Source organism: Centrocercus urophasianus, unplaced genomic scaffold, assembly GCF_019232065.1.
Source record: "Centrocercus urophasianus isolate 14NV4802_14NV808 unplaced genomic scaffold, USGS_Curo_1.0 seq_18, whole genome shotgun sequence".
In the NCBI taxonomy this organism is placed as follows: domain Eukaryota; kingdom Metazoa; phylum Chordata; class Aves; order Galliformes; family Phasianidae; genus Centrocercus; species Centrocercus urophasianus.
In genome coordinates, this window is record NW_024884733.1 from 6608738 (window position 1) to 6625549 (window position 16812).

General features: G+C 52.6%; 1 protein-coding gene across 11 annotated transcripts in view; it reads left to right on the forward strand.

Annotated features, from left to right (window-relative positions):
* The first annotated feature begins 7035 nt into the window (after nucleotides 1–7035).
* The window catches only part of LOC122160726 (nitric oxide synthase 1 adaptor protein), a 30623-nt gene continuing 20846 nt past the window's right edge, over nucleotides 7036–16812 (forward strand). For 8 of the 11 annotated variants that reach the window (XR_006168944.1, XR_006168945.1, XM_042819544.1 and 5 more), the window contains exons 1-2: nucleotides 7036–7176; nucleotides 12885–12956. Coding sequence is in view for 9 of the 11 variants with exons in the window: in XM_042819544.1 (XP_042675478.1) it covers nucleotides 7072–7176; nucleotides 12885–12956 (177 nt within the window). In the remaining 2 variants the exon portion in view is untranslated. Of the gene's footprint in view, nucleotides 7177–11631; nucleotides 11729–12884; nucleotides 12957–13713; nucleotides 15130–15540; nucleotides 15830–16812 lie in introns of those variants that run through there. The other 3 variants (XM_042819548.1, XM_042819547.1, XM_042819549.1) reach the window with 3 other exon arrangements.

A 16812-nucleotide genomic window follows, 5' to 3' on the forward strand; every position in this document is an offset into this window, starting at 1 on the left:
CTCCCATGGGCACCTCTGCTGCCCTTTGCTCTTGCAGGGGAATGACAGTCTCCCCGTGCTGGCAATATTGTAGATCCATAGAATAATTCAGACTGGAAAAGACTTCTATGATCATCCAGTCCAACCATCCACCTACCACCAATATTGCTCCATGACCACGTCCCTATGTACTACAGCTGCATGTTTCTTGAGCAATTCACCCAAAGCTTCTTTGAACACCCCTCAGGTGAAAGCAGGCTTACTCCTAGCACTGGGATTTAGTGAGTGGCAGCCCAACAACACTGGGGGAAGGCAGAAACTGGGCTGAGCCTGGGCACGAAGGTTGTACCTTAAGGCTGGGGGTGCCCAGGGCTTCCCATCTTGCCTTCCATCCATACTGTGCAGAACCTGACAGCAAGGAGTGTGTTCTGAGAAGCCTTCAGACTCTTATGCAGCCCTTAAGTGCTGGGCTGACAGCAAAGCCCTTGGTTCTTCCCCGCACTGCGTGTGATTGACTCACACATTTCCCTTAATGAGAAATTCTGGGCAGCAGAAAACAAGTACCAGAGGACGATTTCAAGAGAGCAAATAATGAGGAGAATGTCAAAAAGTAAAAAACGCTGGAAGGAAAAGTACTTGCAAAAAGCAGCCGTGGAGAGAAACCCAATAATGCAAGCCTGAGGGAAGCATTATCCTGAAGAGAAAAGAAGAAAAAGGATTTCTCCAAGTGACAAGCCAGGGGCACTCCTCACCTCCCCGCCTTGGAGCACAGGGGAGGAAAACCAGCCCTAGAATTGCATGCATTCCCTGAAGCAGCATCAGCTCAGCCCTGCCCTCTGCCCCCAGCTCACAGCCCCCAGCTTGCAGCATCCAAGGATTGGGGACATGCTGGGGCTGCAGTGGTGAGTCCAAGCACAGGCTGAGTGCATCACATTGCCTGTCTGCCAGCTTCACCCATGCTACTTTTCTCCTGTTACTTAGTAACTGCCTGATCCAGGTTATGTTAATATGGATTTAAATTCTCCAAAGAGCAGAAAATTAAGGGAGATTATGAATCAATTTACGTTTCATCTGATTCATAAACCTACACACTCTACAAAATGAGTTGATTCGAAATAATTAAAGTTAAGAATGTCCTCATCACCTCTTCAATAATTCTGCTAGATGTGCTGTGTTTTCTTTGTCTTTACTTTTGCTCTCCTTAGCATTTCAAATTACATGTCTCTCTTTGTGTCCTTTTTCCAAGCTACCCCAAATTTAGCAGGCAATTAACAAAGTGATATGTAATAATAATGACAGCATTAATAATAGCAATAGGCGGTATGTGCAGCAGAGTGCCAAAGAAAGCAAGATGAACGGGAGCTCCTTGAGACAGAGCGCTTTGAAGAGCATCTCTGGAGCACTGTTATATAGCAGGGGGGAATGGGGGATGGATGAATCCTTTCACAGTGCTGTTTTCTCCATAATTCCTCCCCATCCGACCCCAGGAACCCTGATTTTGCACCCCCAGGGATGGGCAGGGGCAGGGCATGGGGCACACACTGCTGGTGAAGCCTCTGTTTGCTTGTTGAAGATGCTGCCCTACTTATTTAATCTTTCAGAAAGATGCCTGACGGGTTTTATAAAGTGTCTGAGCACAGTTTATGCTCTTGGGTTGCAGGAAATTAAATGCCTTTCGGTTGTCTCCTCGGGTAGTAAAGAATGAGTTCAGGAGACTTATTAAACTTCATTTCCATCTCCATCCCCGGTGAAGGCACACTAAATAACTCCATCTGGGTGGGTTTGGAATATGTCATGGGATTATCTCCTGGCCATGCAGCACCACGGATTATTACAACTTCAGAACTGCAAAAAGTCTCAGCCGTTCTCTCATTTATTGTATTTTATTTTTGTGCTCACATCTAACAATTGTAAACAGCTGTAACAGGTGAACTGTTAAAGCACAGGCGAGGGGTGCAATCTGGGGCTGCTGGGCACCCAGAAGGTCCTTTCCTCCTCATAAAAACTACTTTTCCACTACCAAAAGCCTTGTGCAAGTGGCAGAATTGATGCTCTCTGGCATTTGTTTTTCTCTGGAGATTTCTTTTACATTTTAGGGACAGAAGGGATTGTGGGTTAGTGGCTGAAGAAACTCACCTGATTCCTCCCTCAAGCCCTGAGATCCTGGCTGACCGACCACCCATCTGTGTGCAGAGAGCAGCCCAGCTGTCATTAGAGAGCATCATGAGCTGGGGTGCCCTGTGCCCATGGCCTGTCCCTGTGGCAGACCCATGCCCACATGCTGACCCCATGGTAAATAACCCCTCTGGGTCAGATGCTTGCTTGGCAAGCAGGGGGACAGCATCTTTTTCATGCTTGGGCCATCTCTGCATCGACCAGCTGCAGCTCCCAGCCCTCTGATGCTGAGAGCCCTACTGACACCAGGGAAAAGCTCTCAGCATCACTCGTTTCCTTCCCTCTCAGCATCTGGAGCAATTGGAGAGATTTGCAGCTCATAGCCAGCACGAACCCGGCCGGCTGCTGCCATCTATGGCAGGATAGCCGCAGCAGGACTGCATGCCGGCTCCGCATGTCCCTGCAGCCAAGGCACGGGGAGCATGGGAGCTACACAACCACGGGGTTCCAGCTGTTCTTGCCTCCTCACCTACGTTTTTCAGCCCAAACCCAAGTTTTTCTGTTGGAAATTCGGCCCTTGTGTGATAGCTGCTGTGTGCTGCTGGGTACAGGGCTGTGTCGTGGCGGCTACGTGAACTGCTTCACCTACATGCCACGGTGGGGGATGAGGAATTAAGCAGCCTCTAATTTTATCATCAGGGTTTATTAAATTAATTATATACTGTGGACGCACTCTGTTAACCAGCTTTGCAATGGCAGAGTGGTTTCAGCAAGAGCTGAGGAGATGCTGACTGTGCAAAATCCTATTTCTGTGACACAGAGCTGAAGGGACATTGGGCTCTGCCCTGACCTTGCTGTCCTCAGCAGGCACACGGGGGGTAAATTGGAGGTACAAAAGCATGTTGACTGCATCTTATTTGAAATAAAGGGAATGAAGTGTTTTCCTGGTGGTGAAAGTAAAAGGGCCAGGAGGAGAACATGACTGGCGGCCTTGGGACAGCTCTGCATGGCACGGTGGCACCGCTGTCCCTGCACCAATGGCACACAAAAGTGTGGCCAGAAATAAGCATTCCCAAAGAAGGAGGAAGCTGCAGTTATGTAAGAGAAAGGAATGAACAGGACAACCAGAAAAGGGGCCCTGCCCCAGCTCCTTTACTATACAAAAACATAAGTAGCACTGTGTGTGCTTTGCTTAGGGAGGTGATTTCAGCATCTGTTCTGGCTGCTGGGGCACCTTGTAGCAGTACAGTCCAGTGCTCAAATAGTTGTTAGAGGATGGGATGGTTTTCTGTTGCTTTCAAGCTGATCACACAAAGAAAAGCAACATCTGCTCAGTGAATGGGCTCCCGAGGAGAATGGGAAGAGAATGGGAAAGAGTTGAATCAGCAAGATTCTCTCTTGGGAGAACGTGTATTTTTAGCCCCTCGCATGCCCCATCCCTCCATATCCCTGCAGGCTGCTGACATCTGGAGAAGATTTTTAGTTGGAAGGTAGAGCCAAGAGCCCCAGTAATAAGGCAGAGGTAAAACGGGAGAAGTTCCTAATGAGAGCTCAGTAATGAGTGCCGGGCTGCTCACTTCCATCACATAGAGAAGTGAGCCATGAGTCAGGCCGGCAACTGCCGTGCGCTCTGCGAGGGCTCTCAGAGCAGTAGGGAAAAGTCATCCATCATCGGCAACAGGAGTAGGATCTGAGTTTCAATTACAGATTCTCAAGCTATGCATTTGCAATTGTTTGGAAACAAAGTCCTCTTTAATTCCTCGCTCAACACTGTAGCTGGGCTGAGCAGGTTGGGCCAAGGAGGAGTAGGAAGGGAAAACCAGGGTGGGATCCAAGAGCCATATGTTCCCTTATGGGGGGACACGAGCTCACACCCTGCCCTTCAGGCTTCACTGGTAGGTGGGGTGAGGCTGTCCCAGTCCTCAGTGAGCCATCCTCCCCAGTCCCTATATGTCAGGGACTCGTATACAGGCTCGTGTTGAAATTAATCATTCTGGTAATTTACAAGGCAATTAAAGAAAGGAGCCATGTGTCTGATTATACAGCAAATAAGCCTTGGCAAATTATAGCCATATTAAAAGTAGATCCAATTAGCCACTCATGGGGGAGAGCACCCACAGTGATGGCTCCTCCTTGCTCCCTGCTGTGACAGGTGCAGCTCGTCCCACTCCCTCAGTGCACCTGCAGAGGTGGTGATGTAAGGAGATGGGAACTTAAGTGTGGTGGTTGGGTGCAGGGGGGTAAGTGGTGTCAGATGGCTGTGCCCAGCCCATGCTGCCTTGCTGCAGGTGCTTCCAGCCCTGTCTGGGAGCTGGGAAAGGGCTGGCTCAGAATTGTGGGGTAGGGCTTAGAAGGGACCTCCGGAGACCATCTAGTCCAATGTGGGGCTGTTGCTATGCCTGCTGTGAGATAAGAAGTGCTGTGTGTTGAGGGGTAAGCACTGATTTGCAGGTGCATAGCTGTTAATACACACATTGATACATCTGCCAGTAGTCATTGTAACTGGTTGTGCTGAGGATGTGGTTTGTGGGGGTTCCAGAAACCAGGGATAACTGTGAATTGAAAGGCTGTTCTGTTAACAGTTTGCTCCCACTCTGGTGGATATCAACGGCGGATCTGTGGCTTTAAAAACACCCCTGAAGCTGTTCCTGGTTACACCTCTAAAATAAATACACACGTGCATGTTTGGCTGATGTGAGAGAGCGCTGCCAGCTTCCCAGAACAAAATGTCACCAAACGCCAGCAAGTTCCTGGCCTTAATTCTAGCATACTTGCCTTCCTCCCTTCCTGAACTTTTGGCTTCCTTTCCAATCGTTGTAATTTAGATGTTAATCACCCGGTTTTATTAGACAGAAAACGGGCTGCTCTCAGTGCCGCCCTGCTCAGCGCTTCTCCCCGCTGCGCCGTGCAGGTGGCAGAGACACAGTGCGACCGCAGGGATGCTCCGTTCGAAGCGCAAAGGCAGAGCTGCGGGCTGGGACTCGGGGTCGGTGCACGCTCTGGCGTTGCTCTTCGCAGCCGGGAGGTGGCAGGGCAGGGCCAGGAATCGCCATCCTAGCGGGCAGGTGCTGCCTGTGCCCGGGACGGGACCCCGGTGCCACCCCGGTGCCCACGTAGGGACTCTGAGCAGCCCGCAGCGCTCTGTCCCGGCCAACCCCAAGCGCCTGAGCTCGTTTAAGCAACCCTATTTGTTTGGATGGCGGATTCCTTCCCACCGTGCCGTTGGTGCGTTTGTGTCCCTGCCCTGTGTGACGCCAGCCTACTGCCGCCCTCCCGTGTGGCACTGGGGACCTTTGTCCCTGCCACCCATTGTGCAAGTGCGGGCAAAGTGCCCGGCCTCGACGGGGCGGAAGCATACAGGGCTGAAACAACAAGCGAACAACCGGTTGCACCGCTTGTGTGTGTGGCTGTGGGGTGTAATTGCTGCTTTGGGAAGGGAGGGAATGGGCTCTGGGTGTGCAGAACAAACACAGTGTGAGGGTTTGGTGCCCTCCATGCTCACTGGGGGGATCTGGAGGGGCACCGAGTCTGGTGTGTTGGAGCGGGGCCTGGCCAGGTGCTCCCAGTGTGGGCTGGTGGCGGGTCCAGGGTTGGACATTGTCTCTTCCAGGTGTCACTGTTATGATATAAGCTTACGAGGAAAGCGGAGCTCAGTGAAATGTCACACAAGTCTCTGCAGAGTGCTGCAGGCAGGCATTTGGGCTGCAGAAGAGCAGCTTTGTTACACGTTGTGGCTTACTGGCACGGGAAGCCCAAAGGCTGAGAAGTGCATCCTTCAGCTGCAGGCTTGTTCTGGGCACTGCTGCAGCTAACGCAGCTGTGCTGGGCCTGCACAGGGCTGGAATCCTCAGGAGGCCTCTTAAGTGACTGGGTGATTCCCAGCACCTGGGATTGCAGTGCTGTCAGCTGAACCTTCCTGAGAGGTGGAACAGCTTCAGCCAGAGCCCAGAGCACCGAAGGCTGAGGCACAGACCCAGCCTCAGTGCTGTCTACCCAATACTGCCTTCTGCTTGCCCCAGATTCTAGCTTTAGACTTTCGGCTGTGTGGCTGTCCCCCTAACAGGAGCAAGAGGTCAAAATGCTGGAGACAAAACAAGCATTCCCACACACCTCGTGGCACTGCCGAGCACAGGCAGCTCTTATCTCCCTGGTGCCTGGCCCTGCCTCTGGCTGCTGCTGGTTCCGGAAAGTCCGCTCCAATGGAAGGAAGCAAAACACTTTCAAATGTGGCTGAAACAGCGCAGCTCTAAACAAGGAAAGTTTTACCGTGCTGATTTGCACTGAGAACAGCCCTGGATCTGCTATGCAAGGCTGGATTGGGGACAGAGCCTCATGCCTTGATGGCTGAGGTTAGGGCCCCGGCTCGTGCTCAGTGCCACGCAGGTGAGCTCCTGTGTGAGGAGAAAGCAGCACTGGGGTGTCTTCAGCTAGGTGGGACTGATGTGTAGTGTTTGAGGGCTTTTACAAGGTTTGGTGTGGCCAGGTTGCAAAGCCTAAGACAAGATCATACCACTTCTAGTTACCTGGTTTCCATGACTTTTGGTATTTGCAAGGGGTAGGGTTCCACATGGCCACTAATCTCCAGGGCCGGAGCGTTCAGGGTAGCTCCAAGCACCCAGCATCCCAGGGCTCAGCTCCCTACCTGGAGAACTCCCGTGCTCTCCACCCTTATAAAAATCCCTCCGCAGCGCTGGGGTGCAGAGCCGGGGCCGCGCACTAGATGTCAGCGGTGCCTCCGTCAGCTCCCCTTTCGGGTGCTTTTTTATTTTGATTCAATTATTTATTTCTTTGAAATCCTCCCGGCCCCTCCCTCCCTGGGGCAGCGGGGCTGCGCCTCGCTCCGCGCCCCCCGCTCCTCCCTTCCTCGGCGCTGCGCGGCGGCGCAATCCCGCCCCGGGGGCGGCCGGCGGTGCGGGGCGGAGGTTGCGCGGCGGCGCCGGGCGCGCTGCGGGGCTGCCCGGCCACCGCGGGGCCGCCATGCCCGCCAAGTCCAAGTACAACCTGGTGGACGACCGGCACGACCTCCGCATCCCCCTGCACAACGAGGACGCCTTCCAGCACGGCATCTGCTTCGAGGCCAAGGTGGGCAGCTAGCGCGCGTCTCCCGGTGCTCCCCGCTCCCCCGTTCTCCCGTGATTTTCTTTCTTTTCTCCGCTTGCCCCTGGGAGCCCTTTCCCCCAGACTCGGCTGCCGAGAGTTGAGTGAGTCTTTCCGACTATCCCACAGGGTGGCCGGGTGGGTCAGGCGGTGACCTGCTCCTTCACCCTTCCTTAGCATCACATAGGAGCATCAGTCCTGGGGCACAGGTGAGGTCGGGAGCCCCTTACCCCGGCTCTCCCCAACTTGGGGTGAATGGGTGGAGGGACTGCGTGTCATGTGTTGAGCTCTGGGAGAGGTCAGTGCTGGTCCCAAGCAAACACTTGCTGTTTCCCCTTGCAAATATAAATCATTCTCGCTAGTGTGTTTGGCAGGAAGCTCTGGTGGTGGTGTTTTTTTTTTTTTTCCTGCTGGGACCTCAGGCTCGTACTGCATTGTGGTGTCCCACGGCTCTGGTGCTTGCAGCCCAAGAGTGCTGAGCATTTGTCTGCCTTGCCCATCCGCGGGCAGGTAGCTGGGGGGAGATAGCAGTGGAATTTGGAAAGCAAAGCCATTAAATCCCTGTCTCCATTGCTATTCATGGAGTTACAGTTGTCACATCAGTGAGCTATTCCAGTGAGTCTGGATTGGAAAAAAAAAAACAGTCTAGAAGAGTTTCTGAGCAGCACCCGTCCCTTGTATCCCATTGCCCAGAGGTGCTGGCAGGAGACAGATCGGAGCCATGGCATCCAGTTCTGCATGGTGCCTTGAGGACAACTCCCTGTCCTGCTGCTGGGCACAGGGGCTGCATGTTCTCTCTGCTCACGGCTGGCAAGGTCTGCAGAGAGCAGCACGGTGCAGTTGTCTATGGAACAGAGTTACAACCTGCTTTGGAACTGCTCCTGGGAACGACTGGGTTTTTCATCCTTTTCTCCTGGGTTATTGCAGCTGGTTGCAGTGTTATTGCCAGCACCTGCTGCACAGCAGCTCCCTTCTCAATCACTTTACAGCTTCTTGGCTGCTCTGCCTCTTCCCTGTCTGGCTTAGGGTGGGAGCAGAGGTTTTGGGTGAAGAGGAGGATGTGGCTTTATCGCCTGTGGTCTGCTCACTGCTCGTCTCTTCTCTGTGGGGTTCTGGGGCGGTGCATATGAGTCTTTGTTAGCTCCTTTCTCTTATTTTGTATCCTGTGGCACACATTCATGGCAAGCACGAGCTGGATGAAGCCTTACTCTTGAATTTGTGTATTTCTCCAGCAGCTCCCAATGCCAGATGCAGAATGCAGATGGCTTAGGCAATTACTCCATCCTTTTATTAGATTGGTGGAGATTAATTAAATGCTTACACTCTTTTAGTTCCTTTTATCCCCATGAATCCTGGGCACTGAAACTCACACAGCTCTCATTGGAGAGAGGTGCAGAGCACACATCCCACTGTTGGGTGGGGAAACGGGAGGCTAGGGTTTGGAGCAGAGCAACACCAAAAGGAGAAATCCATCCCTGCAAGCCCTGGGCAGGATTATGTGTTTTTGTGGGTGGGGCAGCCCTGGGGGCTATGGGGCATTGTGAGCAGCCTGGCCTCTGCCTTGAGCTGCGCCTTGCTCCTCCTCCTCTTCTCCCTGATATCCAGTGTTGGTCCCATGCCCACCACCTTTGTTCTTGTTGCAGATGGGATGTGCAGATTTGGCCCTTTCCAAGCACGGGGTGATGAGAGTATGTGGTGTGGCTGAGGGTGCCGCCACCAGAGCTGTTTGCAGTCACATACTCTGGCATAGGGATGCTCTCCAAGCAGGGCACTCTCCAAGCCTTACAGTAATCCATTTTATGGAGATAAACCCAATAACTGGAGAATTACGCTCCATCTTCTCAGGGAGTAGTAATGCAGTTCGCACTTTTAGATCTGTTTTTGCTGGCCACCTTTCTTGGCACTGCAAGTCTCCGCATCTTTGAAGTGCCTCGATCAAGCTGGTGGGAATTGGAGGAGCTGGCTTCACTTTCTGCCCATTGTGGTCAGAACTGTTGGATTAAATCAAGAGCTGGGCCTCTTGGGTGTGCTGAAGCGCTTGGATGAAAGAGCTGCGAGCTGCAGCGTGTCGCAGGGGAGCTGGCATGAATCCCCACTTGTGCAATGGTTTCCTGTTTAAATAAATAAGTATTTAGAGAATAAAGACACCTTCTGTCCACCTCCTCCCATCACGGCTCCTCCAGTTGGGGCAGGCTGAAGGGCACACGAGCCTGCTTTGTTTTCCCAAAGGGAAAACTGGAGGATGAAATCCAAGAGCAGCTCAGGTGTTGGAGAAGGAGATGCCTGGGGTGCCCATGCAGAGCCACCAGGACGTGCCCTGCCAGCAGGCCTGTGAGCAGATAAATGAGAGTGGGTTGGAGGATTGCTGCTGCTGTTGCCTGCAGGTTGGTTTGGGTGGGCTTTTTTTTAATTCTGTACTCCCCTTAGAGGTTCTTGGCAACCATGCATTTTCTGTCATGTTTGTCAGTACTTTTCTCCACTTTCGTGCGTGGGAAACTGAGAATGAACCGAGCATCTGCCGCTGTCTATGTTTGGAGACAGGACATGGAAGAGACTTTGCTCGGATCCAGCGTGTTCCTTCCTGCGGATCCTGCCAGATCCAGCTGACTTGCCTGCCTGCCCCTCACAGGGCTGTGCCAGTGCAAGCAAATGTCAGAGTTTGAAGCAGGAGAGATACAGGCACCTCCAACTTGGGCCATCCATCTCTGTGCCTTGCTGCAGGCTGCCTTTGTAGGCATTTCTCCATCCCCTGCTTGGGCTTGTTGGCAGCCGGGCAGTGCTGGGAGTTGGAAACAGGTTGCTTGAAGCTCATACCTCCAGGTGTCTGGGAGGGGTTTGGCAGCAGTGCTTGGGGGTGTTGGTGCTGGCAGCTCTTGAACACGGCGCTCAGCAAGGTCTGCTCACCAGCAGCAAAGCTGCAGCGCGGGATTGCTCGCTGCAGGCTATAAATAACCTTGCCGAGCACCACAGAAGTTCTCCTCTGCAGCAGTGGCATATTTTTGCCATACTTGTTAAGTCAGTTTGGAGGCTGCTCACTGGAGCTCCCAGCAAAGCTCTCTGCTGGGACTTGGCAGAACTGCAGAGAGGGGCCCTGGGGCAGCTCTGTGGCTGTGCAGCAGAACTTGGAGCACAGTGTGTGCACAAGGATGGAGCACAGGCAGTGGTTTCCCATCCTGTTGGGAGTTCATCCTCCCAGAGCCTGGCACTGCTTCCTCTCTGCCAGTGTATCATTGTGATAAAGGAGTTCCCAAACCTCTCCTCTGGGTCTTTTTGAAGGAGACAGTACAGTGTGTTCATCACCCTCTGGCATGATGCTGTCCCACCAGCCCTACCCCCAGTTGATGCGGACTGGCAGGCTGCAGGCTCCTGGGCACATGACTGGTCAGGGCCAGGAAGAGGAGGCTTTTCCATTGAAGTCAGCTGGCACATCAACTTTTCCATTCCTGTCAGCTCAGTTCTGCCCTGCTGGTTATGAGCCAGCCTCTCCCCTCACAGGGCAGAACAGGGGGTGGGATGTATCCCCCTGGGCTGCTCTGGGAAAGCAGTTCCAGCAGGACAAGGCTCCTGCAGACATATGTACAGGCAGCAATGATGGAATCACAGCTATGGGTTTCCCCATTATGCTGCCCCAAGCTTTGGGGTGTGCTTCCCCTCGCCTGCCCTGACCCCCCAGTGCAATCTCTGCCTTGACTTTTCACTCCCATGCTACAGTGTCTATGACAGTGGCACAGCAGAAGAATGCTGTGCTGCTTCTTATGGGAGCTAGCAGAGTAGCTTGGGAATCCAGGCAGAATTTGGGACTGGTGTTGCCTCCAGCTCCCACACCAGCAGCTCTGCCCCCGCTGCTGGCTCCTTATCTCAGGGCAGCTCTTGGGGCTGGCGAGGCTCCAGGCGGCTGCTTTGGGCTTTCCCAGTGGGATGATTCAGCCCTGACCTTTGCACGATGCAGGGCTGCGGGGTGCTGACATGCTTGCTCTTCATGAAGGCTTTCCTGATCCCACGGACACCGCTTGGGAGGCATCCCTGTGTTTTTTTTTCAGGCAGATCACCTTCTCAAGGGAATTTGCTTTTGAGGGGGCAGGAGAGCGTTGAACAACCTCAAGGAAATGAAAAAACACCAAGAGAACACAGAAGCTAAATAATTTGTGCAAACATTGCAAAATGTATTTCCCAGATTTCTCGTGTTTATTTTCCTCCTGCCCAGGGAGAGCTGGTATTTCTCTGAGCTGGCAAGGGCCTCTGGGCATGCTGCCTGTCCTCCCAAGGGATGGGGAAGCTACACAGGGCGGCCCTGCTCCCAGCAGCAGCTCTGGATGTTCCCACACCTCTTCCTCAAGCAAAGCTCAGAGCTATGGGTGGGAGGGCTGGGGGTGCTGATAAGCACAGTGCTTTCTCACGCCATCCTCACTCCTTCACCCTGTAAGGCTGACCTCACCGGCTGCATTTTTGGGGAGATACTCATCACACTGCGAGGCTTTGTCTGTTTCCAGAGTGAAGGAGAGGTGGACGGTTTCAAGGCTGTGAGCCATGTGCTGAGGTGCTGTGGGCTTAAGGTCCTTGCTGCCAGCAGCAGGGTGTGGGATGTGGGCAGGATGCTCTGGTTTTGAGCAAAGTGCACCCTGTGGGGTTGTTTGGTGGCCAAGAGTTCCTACTGATGCTCTCCAGGCTTGACATAAAAAAAGGGAAGTAAATTCATGGCAAAGATACCTCTCATAATAAAACATAAACCCTTGATTCTGGACGGGAAGAATCTGTTTAGGGGCTGTAATTGCTACTTTTGCAGTCAGGCTTTAGCTGCTGGGGTTTAGAAAGTGAGTGCTGCCTCTGCCTGTGGCTGCATCGTGGGGCTTAATTCCTGGTTGCGTAAGGCTGTCCTGCACTGCCACGGCACATGATGAGCAAGCCAGCTGTTTGATGTTTATTTTTATATCCCCTCTCTTTGCGTGTCCTCATGGCATCAGCTGCCAGGTCCTGCACTGTCACCATCTGCCTGCCCATGGGATCCCTGCGGGGCTGAAGGTGGGCTCAGCACGTGCTGAGGGGAGCTCGTGGTCTGCACCCAGATGGGCTCTGTGCAGCAGTGGTAGGGGCAAAGCCTGCTGCCGCTGGTTGGGGGCACTGAGGGTTTTGTACAGTTCACACTTCTTCATCTTGATTTGTTAACGAGATTAATCTGGCTCTTTCTTGCAAGCGGGAATGCTATGAAGAATGAGACAATGGGTATAGATCCTTGTTTCCCTTTCTATGGTAGGAAACTTGAGCTGTGCAGCATCCAACAGGCTTCTGAGCCATGTGCAGCATACAAAGGACTGCCCCATTTTAGTCATTCAAGCTATTATAGGGTTTTCCTATAAGAAAGCCTCTTACTCTGTCAAACAGAAAGGATGCTCGCATGAGGACCGGCTAAAGAAGCAAAAGGTGACACAGGAGGGGAAATGTGACCGCTGTCTGCAAGCCATGCTACAAGGCAGGAGCAGGCAGAAAGTGAGGCTGGGAAATTTAGGGCAACTGCTCTTTGTGGGGAGGGAGAGGGCTGGGAGGGTGGGAGGAGATGTTGTTGCTTGCAGCACTTTGGGTATGGTGGGCAAAATGCTGGGCTGTGCGTGGGTGCAGCAGGGCAATGCGAGGCTGTGAGGTTCCGGAGCTGTCAGTGACATGCAAACAGGGCTAACCCGCTATTTCTCTCCATGCAGTACATAGGCAGCTTGGATGTACCACGGCCAAACAGCAGGGTGGAGATCGTGACAGCCATGCGGCGGATCCGGGTGAGTGCTACGACTGAGCTCCTTCCTTCCTTCCCCTTGGGGTGAGGGTCACAGCCCTCCCCTTCCCACAGCTGCAATCTTCCCCTGCTCCCGCACTGAGATGAGTGCCTGGTGCAGGGTGCAGGATCGCTGGCACCACTACAATCAGAGGGGTGCAGCATATGGCTTGTAGGAGAGGTACATTTGTTTTCTTCTGCTGGCCTAAGAGCATTGCTGTGTGACGTTTTGGATGCTGGATGCCAGCAGGTCCGTGGCCTGTAAATGGCTATGTGCAAATGGAAGCTCTGAGTTCAAGTAACCAGCAGCACATGGGTGAGCTGCAGGCCAGCCAGCAGCAGGCTCACTTGGTGGCGAGCAGATCAGGGGATGTCATCTGGCTCTGAAATCATCAGTGTTTCCAAAATAGGGACAACCAGGATGCTGGGCTCTCCGGTCACATAATGCCTGGCCAGCAGCCACCGGAGCGGCTCTTCCTCTGCTCCCCTCCTGCAGAACGTGTGGCTGGGAAGCCTCCAGCCTCTCTTAGAGGGGTCTGGCATTGTGGCACAGATTTTTAGTTTCAAATTTTGGTACGTAAATAGCCTGTGGGCTTTTCCTGCATACACTTCTGCACGCTGCCCTGCCTGCCCAGTGGCTGGGAGGTGTTTTGTTAGCGTTAGGTTTGCTCACCTTCGTTCTGAGCTGGGTTGAGGATATGTTACACCATCGGGAGCTCTGCAAGGCTCATGGGCAGCTGTTTTCTCTTCCTTCCTTCAAGTTCCCTGGAACCAACGTTGTCCTGGGAAAAGACACCTGGGATCCAGCTTCTGAAATCAGCAGCTCAGCCTCAAGGTTTCACAGCTCTACATCAGCGTGAGAGGACAGGCACAGAGAGAACGGCTTTGAGAACTTCAGTAACCCCCCATGTTTAAGAACAGATCAAAACAAAACAAAACATCCCTTGTTGACCTATATGGACAAACTTAAGCATAGCCTAGATAATGTGCAGATGAAGCTCTGGATGATGGAAGGAATGCCGATTAAGATAAAATAATGACTTCTTGTGATGAATGATGTGTTTGAAACGTGTACTTGAGCTGCCTCGGTGCAGCATAACATGGGACAGATGCAAGTTGTCAGAAAGACATGAACTTGCAGATGTGATGCACCAGAGAGACTCGTGCAGAAGTGCATGGGCACCCTATGCAGCAGCGGGGGCCCTGGGGAGGACACCCTGGGAGCCCCCACGTGCTGCCAAAGGACATGGGAGCACTGCTGGGGCTGGCTGGGCTGCAGCATCCTGGTGGGATGTCCCCCGACCTGGGGGGCACGCCGGACGCGCATAGCAGGCATTGCTGGCATTCCTGCTGCCTGTGTGCTCCCTGCTCCCCCGCAGAGGCAGCCGTGCACCGGAGCCAGATGCACGCCGAGAGCTCGGCTCTGTCTGTTTTGTGGAGCTGGATTGAGAGGGGCTTTATATGGGAAACTGCATTTCTTGAGAGTGGGCAGACTGATCTAGTGGGTGGCAACCCTGTCCATGGCAGTGGGTTGGAACTGGGTGATCTTTGAGGTCCCTTCCAACCCAAGATTCTATGATCTTTGGCCACATGTGCAGCAATAAATGCAATAAATACAGGAGGCCAGGGCTTGTTTTCCTGACAAGCAGCTGGGTTTATGTATGTGCTGCTGAGACCTTCTTCCTCCCCATCTCCAAACAGGGTGGCCTGTGCACTCGAAGCAATCACAACTCCGTCCTAACTACGTAGGCTCAGAGTTGCAGAAGATTGGAGTTGAAAGTAGACAAACAAGCTACAAACACACTTCTTTTTCCTTTTCCCCGGGATGGTTGAGCACAACCAGAACTGTATAGGTTTTTAATGCAGCCATGATGTATGCATACACAAATGCCTTCCGCCCGGTGCTCCTGGCGTGTTTCCAGTGCAGCCATGATACCTGGCACAGTCATTCCAGACAATTTCCGCTCCTCTTCTTTGCTGCATGGATTGCTGAGTGTGGCTTTAATCCAGGTTTTCTCTGGTTCCAGAAAGGATGAAATCTTATATGGGCACTGTAAAAATTGCTCCTGTGGAGGTCTCCTGCAAGCCTGTTGCTGGGAAGTGTCCAGCAGGTTCAAAAAGTGGAGGCATTTCAGGCATTTTAGAGCCTAACTCCTCCAGACATCCTGCTCTGCCAGGTACATCTGATTTTGTGTGATTTCTGCTTTGCATAGCCGAGCTTTATTTTAGCAAACTGGCAAAGTTTCTGAATTTCAACAAGCTTGCTGAAAGCAGAATTTTTCATCCTTTGAAAGCTACATGCACAGTTGGACTGGTGAGAAAATTGCTGCGTGTGGCCACTCATTTGCACAGAGCCCACAGTGTAATTTGCAGCTCATTTAATTAGCGTCTTTCTGAGATATACCTGTTAGCACCGCAGCGAGTTTTTAAGTGTTAGGCGACTCATCGTGTCTTGCTTGACAAAAGGGAGGAAAGAATGCAAGCAGCACAAGCACTGCAGTCTGTGCGGTAACAGGGAGCCGTCTGGGGGTGGGCTACAGATCCTGTGGGGGGATGTGTGATGGGCTTGGGCTCAGTGGGGGCTGGGAGAAAAGCACAGCACTGGGAGCAGGGTGTGCTATTAGAGCTAATAGCTTCCCATCATTATCCCAGATGTAGAAGATTGTGTTCTATTAGATCTGGGAGGAATGGGTGAGATATCTGTAGCAATTGCCATTTATCGGATTAAAGAGGGTAAAGGTGAGCTTATTGATTTTTCCCTGGCACGGCTTAGCTTTACACTGAAACAATCTCCCACTTACTTCAGACCCTGCCCCGGTGGCATCGCTGGGCACATGCTTGTGGAATGACTCGTGAGGATGCAACTGCATGTATTGGGTAAGGAGCAGCACCATGCTCTCTTGGTAGGACCTTGGTGAGGTGCTGGAGAACTTGCTGGAGGTGCTTCATTAGTCTGTCCCTCCCTACCTGCTTTGGCTGATCCTGTTGCTACTGATATGCAGTCACTGAGGGGAAAGGCTGTGCTCTGTGTCACATAATATAACAACCCTGGCTGCTCGCTGTGACGCAGGGGGGCCAGGCTCACTCTTACACACCTTTCCTGTGCATTAGAAAAGGTCCTAATGTTAGACTTCTTGGAACTGCATCATTTTCTATGTGAGATCATTCTGCCTTCTGCATCTCAGAGATTCTAAAACTGATGCAGGGGCGCTGCAGAAAATAAGGTTGAGAAGGATGTGCCGAGGTGGGGTTGATTTGGGGCTTCAGCTTGTCCTGGCATCTCCCAGCAGGCGCAGCGCAGAGCTGGGCTTGTCTCATCGCTCCAATCCCCAGGAGTTTCTATGACTCATAGCACCCATGGCATTGCTTTTGAAATTTACTTCTGGTTTCCTGCAGCATGGAATTTTCCTGTGGGTTTCGGAATAAACCAGGCTTTCAGCTTACTGCCACCGTGACAGCTCTGTGCCCCTGGGAGGGCGCTAGGTCTGGCTGCTCCCTTGTGCTGACTGCTCAAGCCTGCACAGCATGGAGCTGGGCAGAGCAGATGTGGGCAGCCCCCACCTCTGGGCAGGTGTCTGCATGGCAGAGATGCTTTACCTGGCTCCTGCTGTGCAAGTGAGGGCTCTGGGGAGAGAGAGGTTGTGCAAAGCAGAGCAAAGAGCAAAAAAATCTCATGAGGAGGAGGTCAGGATCAACCACTACGTTATATCTGTTTGACGGATGAGAAACTATGACTTAGGAAGAAGAAGGGATTTGTCAGGCTTATCCGAGCTAAAATCAATGTTTCAATGCTGTTGTTGTGCATGATCCTTTCTGCTCTTGTGCTTCTCTGCTGGTCCTCAAAGGCCAAGATCAGCTCC